Raw genomic sequence first — 13234 nt, 5'->3', positions numbered from 1 at the left:
AGAATTTTTCCGTCGGGCACTGTATCTTCTCCGCTCACGGGATGAACTTGGGATACTAGAGAGCATCCCTTGATCTCGCCACTTCAGTGTTTCGCATCTCGATCATCGATTCGTATTGGGCTATTGCGTTTGTTTGCAGCCAGCCCCGTTTGCCTAGGTCAGTCAGTCACTGAGGTTCCAATCGATTTGAGCCTATGGTTTCAACCTGTCGACCGAGCAGGCCCAGCCTGCTGTGTGTGGGCTCTTCGCGCTCTGCCACAGTCTCGCCTTGCAGGCCAGCTGTCAAGTTGACTGGTGGGGAGGACATTCCTTTCGATGAAGGCTTCTGAGAAAGTGTCTGAACCAGCTTGTGTATATGAATGCGTTAGTGTCCCTTTCAAGTTCGTCCCAAGTACAAAGTTTCTCCTTAATGGTTTTAATAATGCATTTTCTCCCAGAGTCCGCTCTCCATTACCAAATTCACCCACACAGACATTTTGGGGAGCACATGCGATAGCTGTTATCACCAACCCTCTACTCAACTCCCGTGACTGCATATATCTGCTTCAAGCACGACCGCCTTCTCATCTAAGCTTAGTGCAGCCGTCACCAGCCAGCCTAAGCACATATACGGTGGTGGATGTTTTCTTGAAGTGGGTGGATAAGACTGAGCTCCCACTTTCCCACCACAGAAGGTGAAATGCTAATGGAGAGCCGCCATGGTGATACGCTCGGGGCTGTTAATCGGCAGGTCCTGGCCACGGGGCCCTGGCGGTGGGGGAAAAGAACCGTGGCTGCGATGTACATGACGTAGTGATGGTCGACATTAGGTACTTCAACACTATACTGGAAGCCTCATGGTACGGCAGCTCGGAGTTAAGTGACCTCTTTGATGTTGGTGATGTTGGTGGGATCGCTGGCTAGAATGTTGCCGAGGTATTTGTATTTGCTGCATTGAAAGCACACCGAGTATTGGTGATGAGCTTGTACTGAGGCAGGTTTTTTTATAGGTGGTTAATGGCCGAACACGATTTAGTCATAAAAGCGCCTTTGCGGAGCTTGGTTGAGATGATTATGGACTTTGAGACTAATTTCGGACGTCCATACTAGCTAGGCAGAGTAGACGCAAAGAATGTGCCTAGCAACTATAAGCTCTGTCACGAGAGCGTCGTGGAGGCATAGCCACCGTTCGATGCCAGCCGATGCTCGTGATGGGGCAGAACTTGATTCCAGCGTCTTCGAGGATGGATCTAAATTGATCGGACTCTTCATTGATGTGTCCCAGGCTTTCTCCGGAGAAGCTTCCGTTGGGCTTGAGCTTGTGCCGATACTCAAAAGGCATGATAGCCTTGATTCAGATGTTTGGCTTCTGTATGGATACTCGAACCGTTGGCTTGGGCTAGGGTGGCGGAGCAAAGCGGAGAATGTTGGTTGTATTGGATATGACTGCGGACGGAAAGAAACACGCTGAGAATTAAGTGAATAGGTTCATTCGAAATAATATTGATGCAAGAATCGTGAATGAAGCTGCAATCCAATAATTCGGGGTGTAAAATCAGGCTTAAAGGAGTCGAAAGATGGGCTTTCCCTCAGGAACTTGAAGGGATGCTCATAGTGAACAGCATGCAGCGGCGCATAATTTATCGTAGATATATATCCTGTGCAATTGATACATCATCCATGGCTTAGCTGCAGCTCTGAATGTCCGATGGATTGTATGTCCCTACAAGAAAAATCAAAATCATAAATTGGTGTGCAGGAAAACGACTCGCTACTGATGGACATAACGACATGATGATCTCTCAGAGTCCTCCGGCGCTGAAGACGGCCTTCGGGCCCGGATTATGGCCTACAACTGCCTTGAAGTCGCGAAGATTCGATGTTCCATTGTGTCCGGCATTGCAAGAGAGAAGAGATTTTCTGGCTTGACCGTGTAACGCAGAGATGTAGTTGCAGCCAAAATAATGCAATTATACGAGTATTCAAGCAGTGCACCTTGCTGATAGTTTCGTGGTCAAATTCTAAATCGAAAAGGACTTTTGGGGATCTCCGGACCATTGATAGGAAGGATGTTTTACAAAATGAGGGCGTTAGGCCTTGAAGGCTAACGTACCCAACGGACTTGTGCACTACGTAGTGCGCCCCAATTTGCACGACTTTTAGGGTCGATATACCTAACTATGCCACCAAATTTCTCAAGCCACGAGGCTCAGGTCGCCACTGTCAGAATCCCTGCGCATACGATACGTATCTGTTACGTATTAGCAGGATGATACAGGGGTCCCCGCATGCGAAACGCACGAAACGCTCTTGTAACTTTTACGCCCTGTTATTTATGGCAGTGAGCATTGTTATACGAATTGAACGCCAAATGCTGTTTCTGAGCTGTTGCAGTAATGCGCTTCTATAGCTATTAGTGTGAGCAAATGCTCCTCTTGATAGGAGTAACTAAATCAATTCAATTGGTATCTCCGTACGCTATTTGCTACATCCTCTAACAGCCACCATTCAACAAACATTCATCGAAACCAATACAGATGTAAGTTCAATGACCATTATCAAGTAATGTTTGTTAACACAATGTCTATTTGAGCCATTTCAATCACTTCTATCTCCAAACAGCGCCAGCAACGTTCAAGTAATAGGAATATGCTCTGAAACCCAAAACGCCAAGTGATTTCTGGTGCAAATGGGGACATGTCAGCTGGGTACGTTAGTAAAGGGGCTCGGCTAAGGGTCGGTGGTCCACATCTGACGCCATGTTGATGTTTTCTCCCTCGATACACACAAAGGCTGCACTTGGTACGTGACTGTACGGCTTTCATGGAGTTCAGTTTTGTCCAATTCGATGGAACGTCTAATCACTAGGTGATTTCAGTGATGTGCATGCGTCTTGGCATGCCCACTGCTCCATGCAATGAGTCTTCCTTCTCCTACATTTATCTTCACCATCCCATCTGTCCATGACGATACTATTCTGAACTGCCGTTTGTACGTTCCTCGCAAGAATCTTGTACTCCATGATATTCAGCCACCAAGAGCTGCTATAATTGCGCACCCATATGCCCCTCTTGGTGGTTGCTATGATGATCCAATTGTGGAAAGTGTGGGCTTCGTGCTATGGAGGGCAGGCTACTTGATTGGGACATTCAACTTTAGGTAAGGCAACACATCCAATGCAGATGCAGCAATGCACATATAGTAGCAATTTTGCCAAAAGCTTACCTGCCGTAGAGGGGCTTCAGGTGTGGCAGGTCATACATCGTGGTCAGCAAAGCCTGAGCTTGGAGATTTCGTCTCGATGTATGGTTTTATGATCAATTACCTGAATTGTTTGATATTGGGCAGAGGCCGTTATCAGCGTAATACAAACCAGCAACTATCTTCTATACCTTCGGCTATCGAGGGAGAAGAATTACCTATAAAGCCACATCTTTCTCCAAGACTCCTCTTGGCCGGTTACTCATACGGATCCATAATTACATCTCACCTGCCTGATGTTGAATATGTCGCAAAGCTGTTCAAGAACGCTGTTAGCGGCTCTGCAGAAAGCGAGATCCAGCTCAGAGCCTCCAATCTATCAAGCCAGACGTTAAAGGACCTCGAGACCAGGCAGAAGCACAACCGGGCCAAGACAAGCCGGAGAACTCCCACAACGCAGGCCAATCCAGGATCATTGCAGTCCTCTTCCTCTGTTCTGGTAGGCGGCTTTGAATCGGAAGCTGCAGAGGAGAGAATTGATCGCGAATCTAGAAGAAGTCTAGACCTTCGAAAGAGCTTGGATCGTGTTCGTGAGAAGATTCATGTTAGACCGCATCGCGTGCCCGACAGCAGCGACACATCCGATGAAGACACACGTGTCAATTGCAACCTCGATGTGATCGTTCCCGAGATCTGCTACTTGCTGATCTCTCCAGTCTTGCCGCCAGTTGCTAGATTTGCAACCTTCTTCTCTAGTTTGTCATTTATAAGACGACAACCAGGAGAGCATATCTCGAACCACGATGTCTCGAACCTGCTAGTGCGGTATCCGTCTCTAACGGTTTATGGAAACAAAGATTTCTTCACATCTGCCAAAAAGCTTCGAAGATGGACCCAGGATCTCAGTGACAAACCAGGATCTGCTTTCGAATACCGTGAAGTAGAGGGAGCAGGGCATTTCTGGCGGGAAAAGGGCGTTCTGGAGCAAATGTTAAACCATATCATGGATTGGGAATCCTCTCTGCCTTAGTCTGCCGTTACTCGATAGGAACGTGATCCGACTTTCCCAGGGGAATCTTACTCACTAGGTCGTTTGCAGCAAGATGTATTGCAATTGAGACTGACAGGCTTCCCCACAGCGGCAATATCTGAGAGTTACACATGACGACCTGCATTCTTTCCTCAGGAACCAAGGGCAATGGTCGAAATAAGCTCCGCGGCCTAACTCGATCTGCATATCCAGCGATGTCAAGGTAGATGTGTGCTGCACCTAGTGACATAGCTCCCCCATATCAAGATACAGACGGAGAGATAAATCTTTTCTGGTTGCACATCGATCAGCTCTTGTTTCACATGTGAACGTCTGGCCCAATGCACACCACCCACGCCCGGGTCTCCTCCCACTACCATAATGTGACCAGTGGGTGAACAGCCATGTTTTTACTTGCAGATGGCCTTGTGATGCTGCCAACGTGACCTTTTTCCATTCGTCCAACACCAGTGTCTGGCGTCAAAGACAACAACAACACCAGCACCACCGACGTGGAGTCACTCCGGAGTCCATCCGTGGTTCCCCACAAACTTTGGGTTTCTAGTTCATAAACTTAGTTACTACGTATGCACACTGGCTAATCCACTTCCTGAATGGCGGCCTTACCACGCAGTAAATAGTAGGACGCCGTCTCCAAGTGTCCATGTTCTATCCATGCATCGCATCTTTGCATCATACTTGATCAGAGTCAAAGTTTGCGCCGGGCCGATTCCTGCGTGCCATGGTGCTCCTTCCGGCCCTGCTTTTGTTCATGATGTGCCGTCTTTAGATTGAGCGCAGACAACCACTTATAATGCCAGGATCATGTTTGTTCACTACACCTTCAATTCCGCTCCGTCATCCATCCATCCACATCCACCCAAACCATATTCCCAGCTGACTTCCCTTGTGACACATCCATCGAGCAATATGGTGGCAACCATCTCAAGTGTCCGTGCTCTTTTGCATATGCTTCAACCACCCGCAACCTCCAGTCTTCGGATTTCTTGTTGCTGATATTTCCTGCTTTGCCGACAAATGGCGACTCAGCAGTAGTTATTGCCTGAATGGATCTCGCTTCCCATCGACAATGGCATTCCTAAATGGAACAGCAGACCTCCCGCTCAATGCGTTCGCCCGTTTTCAGAGACCAGAACATGCGGAAGAGTATTGCCGCGACAATGTTCTCTACGACCTCGCAGACTATATCCGGTCTGCGACTTTGTCAAGTGTTGCCCATGATACCGCGGATTCAGCATGGGGCATGTTTGCCCCGGTGTGGCTCAAGCGGCAGCGGAGAATCAGAGTGCTTGAGAAGATGATGAAAGAGGTACACCACCCTTTCCCTGTCCTTGAATTTGTCCGCTAATACAATTCCAAAGGCTAAGGATCTCGAGGCTTACGAAGCATGCGCAATCGAATTAGACGAATTGCAAGGCCACAACGAGTGGAAGCTGACTTTCCAATCAATCGAGGAGGACTACAACCCCACAATAATCAGAAAACACATGCGGAGGCTTCAAACAGCAGCTAAAACATCCGACATTGGACGCCTTCAATACCTGCTTCGCACACAACTGAGTCGCAATCTGGGAGGGGTGAATATTTTACGCCTATACAAGCACTCATGGCATGGCACAAAAGCTCTTGTCAACGAATACATCAATACTGTCATATCCTCCATCAACAATCTGCTCGAGCTGACCGAAAAGGCACGATTACCAGCTTCAGAGTCTCGTTTCCACCAGAAATCTCTCGAAGACGCCTTGAGATACTTCGGACGGTCAGCGTTGACCTTATCCGGCGGCGCAAAACTTGGTTTGAAGCACGTCGGAGTGGTCAAGGCCCTATGGGAGGCGGATCTCCTTCCGAACATCATTTCTGGAGCATCGGCTGGAGCAATAGCTGCGGCTATTATTGGAGCTCACTCGGACACTGAAATGGAGGACGTCCTTACCAGGTTCCCCTATACCGACCTGGCCGTGTTTGATCCCCCACATGTGGTAGGTCCGATTCGCTGGTGCGTAAGCCGCTGTCTTACTGCGATTGAGACGCATGCATGGTTCGATATGGCCAATCTAGAGAAAGTGATGAAGAACTGGCTGGGAACCTTGACCTTCAGAGAAGCGCACAACAAAACCGGCCGAGTCATCAATATCTGTGTATCAAGCCCCGATAGCTCGGAACCACGTCTGCTCAACTTCATGACCGCTCCAGATGTCTTTTTATGGTCTGCGGTCTGTGCTTCTTGCTCCGTACCGTACGTGTTCCAGCCCGCCAATATTTACGAAAGGGATCGTCAGACAGGAACAACGAAAGTCTGGATGCAGGGCTCACAGCAATGGGTGGATGGTTCCCTAGACTCCGACATTCCCCAGCGCAAATTGTCCGAGATGTTCAACGTGAACTTCTTCATTGTGTCGCAAGTCAACCCACACGTACGGCCTTTTCTCGCTGCAGAAGAACAATTCACTGGTATTCAGCCAACGACGAAGGTTCCTCCAACGGACACCATCATCCGCAAAATGGCCACCTTGGCTAAGGATGATGTGGTCTATCGTGCTAACCTGCTCTCCGATACACCGTTCTTGAAACCCTTGTTGAGAGGGATCTCGGTCCTGACACAGAAATATACTGGCGACATCAATATCCTTCCAGAAATTGCACCCTCCGATTACCTTCATATGATGTCAAATCCAACTCCTGAATCCATGACTGAGGCAACGGCCAGTGGGGAGCGAGCCACCTGGCCCAAAATCTCACGGATCAAAAACTCGGTTGCTATCGAGTTAGCTCTACTTAGGGCAATCAATGTGTTCCGGGATCGTGTCAATTTTGGGCCAGACGCAGCTAAGGCTCGCCAAAAGATGCGACTAGAAGCAAATCGAGGTCGACCACGAAATTCGAGACTCCGCCGGCCATCTTTTACAAGGCGGCGAAGTCTAAGTAATGAGCCTCCCGAATGGGGAAACCCGCCGAGTAGACTCATTGGACCGCCTTCGCCTTCACCGAACCGGGCCGTAAAACGTAACAACAGTGCTGGCAGTCTTGTCGAGAGGCTGGGTATGATTTCGGGCTTTACTCCGATGGCACCAAAGACGCCACTTATTACATTGACTCCACAAGCTGGTGTCAGCGATTGGTTGACTACTCGAGAGCCAGCAGATGGGCAGTTCAATGGGTTCCTGTTGGGCGGCGATGACGAAGAGTGTAGCGAGACATTCGTCTTTGATCAAGACCATCAACCCGCTGTGCCGACTCTTACCCCGGAATCTTTGTCTCCTACCTCTTCAAAGCCTCCCTCGCCAGTAGAAACGTTCAAGAGTTTTCTGAGAGGTCGCTCTGAGCAAGACTAATGGACACCATCAGGCGTTAAGACCTAACACAAAAACATACAGCTAGATGGAGTCTAGACATCCTACATGAGAGGACGCGATTCCCCGCACAATGGGCTTGTAGTCTTGCGACAAGCTACAAACAAAATCCGAAATCTTTGCTATAGTCTATGCGGCGTCGCTCAAATTCCTTTTTCCTGGGAAGAATTGAGCTGACGCATTTTTAAATCAACACCTTTCTCATGTTCGGCGTTATGGCATTCCATGCAGCGGCGCAGGTCATGTCAGGTTGATGGGAGACATCGTCAGAACGTTTAGTAACGGGCAGTGTACGATGCTGATGTTGCACGAATGGATGGGCGCTTGCATCATATGCACTTCTGACGCGCGGTGCGCACCACCACCGCCGTCAATAGCGCGGGGTCGTATTCTTCCTGTATCAATATAGCTTTCAAGTATCAAGAAAATAGACGAGCTCCTAAATCATGCTAGCATCGACTTTCTCTCTTGAGGGGCACAGGAACGCACAAGTAAAATAAATAGGTGATCTATCGTAGTACATCTCTAGCCGATGCTACCATGCATAGTCGTACTCTCCTACCGTACACCATCTAGACTGATAAGTGGAGATGCAAGGGAGGGGGGAGAAAAGGGTAGAACGAAAAAAGCAGTAGTAAAAGGCACTTCCCAGCAGTAAAGGCAAGATAGGATTCGATTCTTATGCAATCAGATTACGCTAGATGCAGCAATTAAAAGGTAATACTTGATCACTAGTAGTACTTTCCACCTCCATCACTTCAACCGCGTCAGCCTCAACAGATCATGCCTGGAGAAGAAGCTGCGATTCCGCTTCCCAAACACGTACATCGGCACGCTCAGCAGACAGATGGCGACCTGTATGCTACCGATGATCACAAACGTGCTCCGCACACTGCGTGAAATCCCCGCCGTGATCCAATCATACGCATAATATGTCAAGATAAACGAGAACATGTTCTTGAAGATGAGCAGGCAGGTGAAGGCTTCGACCGCGATCTCGCGGTGCGCGTCGACGACGTACAGGGCGCTCGCGACGGCGCCCATGACCATGCCGACGACGACGAAGCCGAAGAAGACGTCCGGGATCAGCCAGCCGTAGCGGGCGATATCGGCGGCGGTGATGCCGAAGCCGTAGAGGCCGATGCTCGAGAAGATCAGCATGGGAAGCACGAGCAGGATGCGGAATTCGGGTTCGTATTTCCCCCTGTTCCAGCGGATCATGGCTCGGTTGATCCAGTCGCTCAGCAGGCCGGAGAGGACGAGTCCAACGATGCTGCCAATGAAGGCGCTCGTGTAGAGGTAGCCGGTGCGGACTTCGTTGAAGAAGAGCGGTGGGCTGAGGAAGATGACGGCGATGACGACGCCGATTAGCACGGTCCAGCCGATTATTACGCCTTGGATTAGGCAGGCCCAGAGGATGGAGATATGGAGGAAGAGGGGGAGGGGGCGGAGGAGGAGTTTGAGGAAGGGTTCGCTGGTTTTGCGGCCGTTGAAGGGAGAGAGGGTCTTGATGTAGGAGACTTGTTGGGGTGGGCGGTGGGGGGTTTCGGTGCGTGATGTTGTAGTTGAGGTTGTTGTTTTCTCTGTGGTGGTGGTCAGGTGGGCGCTGGTTGAAGGAGGAGGTGTGTGAGATGAGGAGGACTGGCTTTCAAGGGATTTCTCTGTCAGCGGGTGTTGTCCTTGTTCCATGTCGGTGTTGAGGTGGTTTGCGCGCTTGAACGCAGTCTCTGGGACGAAGAAGACGACCAGAGGAAGCATCACCCCCATGAAAATGGCTATGAAGTAAAAGGTCCATGGCCATCCGATTTCGTGGGTCATCTTGCCAACAATCACTGGTGTCAGGAAGGCGCCTCCGAAAAGAGAGACATTTGTAAATGCCATCCTCATGCCTCTTTCGTGAACGAAGTATAAATCCCCAACACAAGCATTGACCAAGGCTTCAAATGGTGCAAGGGCAACACCTTGGATGATCCTCGCCCACAACAAGCTCTTGTAGTTCGTTCCACTTGCTCCTCCCCATGCTGAACTGATGATCATGAGCACAGTCCCGAGTAGGAAAAGGTGTCTTTTGCCCCATACTCTTGCTGATGCCACAAAGAGGAAGCCAGCCACGCCAACGCCGCAAAGATGGTATCCGGTTAGGAGGGCAGCATCGGTGAAAGATCTAACGAAGACAATTGCGATGGTGAAGGTGTTGGCAGCAAGGAGGGGACTGGTCGTTGCAGCGATGACTGAGGTGAGGGATAGTATCCCAAGGATCATATCTCGTTTCCATAGTGGCCAGTTCTGTGATGATCAAGTCAGCGTACTCCCTTGGGACACATAGCCCATGTATCTCACCAATGGATCATTCGGGTCATCGCTCGGCTGTGGTACCAGGATGATTGTGCCTGTGCGATCTTTCTTCAGGTGTAGGCCTTCCTCAGACCGAGCAAGACGTCGCCTCTCATCTTCAAGCACGTATGCTGTACCCGGTACATGCTCGAGCTTGCGATCTTCGAGCACACCGAGACCCATGCTTGTAATCTGGTATACAAGCGCCGAAGCAACTCCAGTCTTGCATAAGGCTAGGTCGTGCCCGTACTACAGACGTCTGGGATGTACTTTGGTCGATTGGGATGGTGAGATACTTTGCTGCGGCAGAAGATTGCTGCAAGGATGATCTTGGTGGTGTGGTGTGGCGGCCGCCGCGCCGTCTGACTTACGCTAAAGTAGCAGTCGACCGCGTAGGGAGCGGCGCGAAAGATAATCTGCACTCTTTCCTCTAACTATTGTACAATCTATCTGCATGTATGACTACAGCTCTATGTGTAGTTTAGGAAACCCGTTCGATCGCTCAATATTCTTATCTGCCTGGAGGCCTCCACAACGTACAAAGTTCGGGGAGCTGGAGCTGCATAGCAGGAAAGAATGTAACACCAAGGATCTTTGGTAGACATGACCCTGTGGCGTTGGAGGCCGAATGCGGTTGTCTGACATTGAATGCTCCACATGCAACTTGAAACTGTGGATTAAAAGTTTCGTTGGCCTGATCGACTGGTATCTCACCTAAGCGCCAACGAAACTTTGCATCTCCTTAATGCCCATGCACCACAGCCACAAAGCCACCAAAGCTTGAAATGGATGAGGGTACATATTCAGCCATGATTTCCCACGACATGAAAAGACTCAGTTGCTATAATACGGCTAATCATGACATATGGCAGCCACCGTGAGATTCAGTCCCGCAACTGTCAGCCAGAGTAATTCGCGCTCGAGGGGACCCAATGATGGTACGAATCAGGCCCAGGGTACTCGCTTCAGTCACACAACAGGATATGCTCCCATCCCAATGGGAAGCGCACCGTTATCAGCTGTGAAACCTCAAGTCCATTCGAGGCGCTGTTTCTGGCGGTCTTCGCTGACAATCACGTGTCCACTCATTGTTTTGGCTTTTTACACGTTCATATGTGCTCATTTCCTGGCACGTCCTCTTTCAAACAACATTTCCCGCTCAACCACTATCAATGCTACATGGGTCTATTTCTGCTGGTTCCTCATATCGGTTTTCATATTGGAATGGGCGCGCAATGGTCTTGCGAACATCGAGGCTTCGGCACTCAAAATTCCGCAACTGGCACCTTCGCAGGCAAAGGAATTGATGTGGCATACCAAAACGAAATGGGCGAATCCATTCTGGTGGCTTAAAGCTCTACTATCAGTCTTCTTGAGACTAATTACGCGCAGACGGTCTAGGTCACAGAATCTTGTACCAATGCCTAGTGGGTTGTGGATGTCTTTGAGCTCTGTCCACCTGTTACTCTTTATAGTAATCCCCCTAAGCGGTCTTTCTATGGAGGTTATCGATGGGTTCACACATGCCACTGGCCCTGCACGAGTATACGGACCTGATGCAGGCTCGTTCAACTCACGTAGCTGGGTTGATTTCCCTCAACGTACCCGCAGCAATTGGGCCTCCGGTCGACTGACGGCTCCGCCTCATGGCGCATTACTGTATGCGCCTCACGGAAGCAACAATGTCTCAACCACATACTTTGATGACCAAGCATTGGACGCAGCCCGGAATGACGAAGGTACTGTAATTCGTGTATTCGCAGGACCAGCTGTACGGGAGTCTGTCTGGGGAGAAGCATGGGGCCTGTCTGCCAATATATCCTGCATGCCCACTCCACTGGATCATCTTCAGATGATAAGGAACGATGCATACAATTCCTCTGTGAATATATGCTCCACCGAGGAGGGTTGTGAGTTTCAGTGGCTCAACACCGACGAGGCGAACAGAATAAATGCAGCCCGGCTAAATGGCCTGGATGAGCAAATATTGGACATCCCAGTATGGTTAAATGAGTCTCGTGAAATTCATTTGCAAAGAGGTCTTCAGTCTTATTCACTGCTTGCAGCTGCTGATGGTTGGTCGATGATATCGACAGAGCGCTCTGAGAAGGCCACCACAAGTCCCTATAACAACGTCAGCAACCACGATGACTCGACGTTTGACCATATTGTGAGGGGTGCTCGGCCAGAAGATGTCACTAATTCAATGTTCGAAGTGCTCCTTTGGCAAGCTGGAGCATCTGGGGAGGGAATAGTAGATGACGAGATTTTCAAAGATTATAGGCTCCACCCTTCACCTTTAGCAACAATAAAAAATGGAACCACAAATCTTTTCAACAGTGGCGATGCCATCAATTCTGGCGTCTTCCTCGGTTTTGGCGTTCATTGCGATATCAAATCTGCCGTTGGCACTGCAACTCTCGATCCCGATCAACGTACGTTTTTCAACTTCACGCGTGGGAAAGCAGCTCCCAGTAACGTGACATTCCTATTCCCTTTCAACGTCGCGCCTGTGCAGATTCAGGCCATGGCCTCTTTGGCTGGAAATCAGTATTCTGGAAATGTCGATATGGCACTCACTCCACGAGAAGAGTCTGATACGGATTCGACTTTGACGGCAATACACAAGGCCATCGGCTCTACGATGCGGCGAAGAGCCGATGATCAACCTGGGATAGTTCTGTACTACCCGACGCTGTCCACCGAGAACGTGACTCTTGCTATGTACAAACTCCTTGGTGAGAGCGTAATAAGCTTGATGGGAGAAGGTGGCGTGAACCCCCGGAGCAGCACATCACTTTATGCACTGGCGCCCTCCAGGTACCTCCGACCTGGTACTGTTCCCTGGCAATTGGTCCTCGCGCTTTTGGCCCTATGGGCCTTCTCGACTTCACTCGGCGCTCTTCTGGTGGTGATCTGCAAGCCCACGAAAGGCATGCCGCCTTGATGAAGTCGAGTGACTCCATTCAGTCTAAAAAGCACAACGAATGTCTAAGTTGTCAGCATTGGATTTTGCAAGGACTCGGCGATAAGACAGCAGTTCAGGTCCTCGCGTGCGACGATGCAAACTTTGCTCCGACTGCCTTGTGTAATACACCAGAGCGCTTCAGGAAGCCTTATGCTGTAACCTGGAACTGGTGGTGGGAGCATACTGAATTCGCTTCACCATGAAAGTCAATCACTTCATTATGAGATTGCTATCATATATTGTGTTTCGCGGTATCAACACAAAACCCATGGCATCCTCTACTCTACCAATATCCCCAGCACAACTCCTAATATTCATAATAGTGTTGCCACACTTGCGAAATATCAT

The 13234-nt window shown here is 49.6% G+C and overlaps 4 protein-coding genes across 4 annotated transcripts; 3 read left to right on the top strand and 1 right to left on the bottom strand.

Annotated features, from left to right (window-relative positions):
• Positions 1 to 2896: 2896 nt before the first annotated feature.
• EPUS_09064 (uncharacterized protein) lies at positions 2897 to 4210 on the top strand (the record flags this gene model as incomplete). Its single annotated transcript, XM_007806322.1, has 2 exons — positions 2897 to 3138; positions 3214 to 4210. 2 exons carry the CDS (start codon positions 2897 to 2899, stop codon positions 4208 to 4210), a joined length of 1239 nt encoding a protein of 412 aa, XP_007804513.1.
• Positions 4211 to 5300: 1090 nt separating this feature from the next.
• Positions 5301 to 7566, top strand: EPUS_09063 (uncharacterized protein; the record flags this gene model as incomplete). Its single annotated transcript, XM_007806321.1, has 2 exons — positions 5301 to 5540; positions 5593 to 7566. The coding sequence occupies 2 exons, from the start codon at positions 5301 to 5303 to the stop codon at positions 7564 to 7566; spliced, it is 2214 nt and encodes a 737-aa protein (XP_007804512.1).
• A 771-nt stretch (positions 7567 to 8337) lies between these two features.
• On the bottom strand, positions 8338 to 10101 carry EPUS_09062 (uncharacterized protein; the record flags this gene model as incomplete). The annotated part of the gene is made up of 2 exons (XM_007806320.1): positions 8338 to 9870; positions 9925 to 10101. The coding sequence occupies 2 exons, from the start codon at positions 10099 to 10101 to the stop codon at positions 8338 to 8340; spliced, it is 1710 nt and encodes a 569-aa protein (XP_007804511.1).
• A 1315-nt stretch (positions 10102 to 11416) lies between these two features.
• EPUS_09061 (uncharacterized protein) lies at positions 11417 to 12865 on the top strand (the record flags this gene model as incomplete). The annotated part of the gene is made up of 1 exon (XM_007806319.1): positions 11417 to 12865. One exon carries the CDS (start codon positions 11417 to 11419, stop codon positions 12863 to 12865), a length of 1449 nt encoding a protein of 482 aa, XP_007804510.1.
• Positions 12866 to 13234: the final 369 nt, after the last annotated feature.

This window comes from Endocarpon pusillum (genome assembly GCF_000464535.1).
Source record: "Endocarpon pusillum Z07020 unplaced genomic scaffold scaffold5282, whole genome shotgun sequence".
NCBI classification, from domain to species: domain Eukaryota; kingdom Fungi; phylum Ascomycota; class Eurotiomycetes; order Verrucariales; family Verrucariaceae; genus Endocarpon; species Endocarpon pusillum.
The sequence above is the reverse complement of the archived record's forward strand: the minus strand, read 5'-3'. Positions and strand labels throughout refer to the sequence as shown.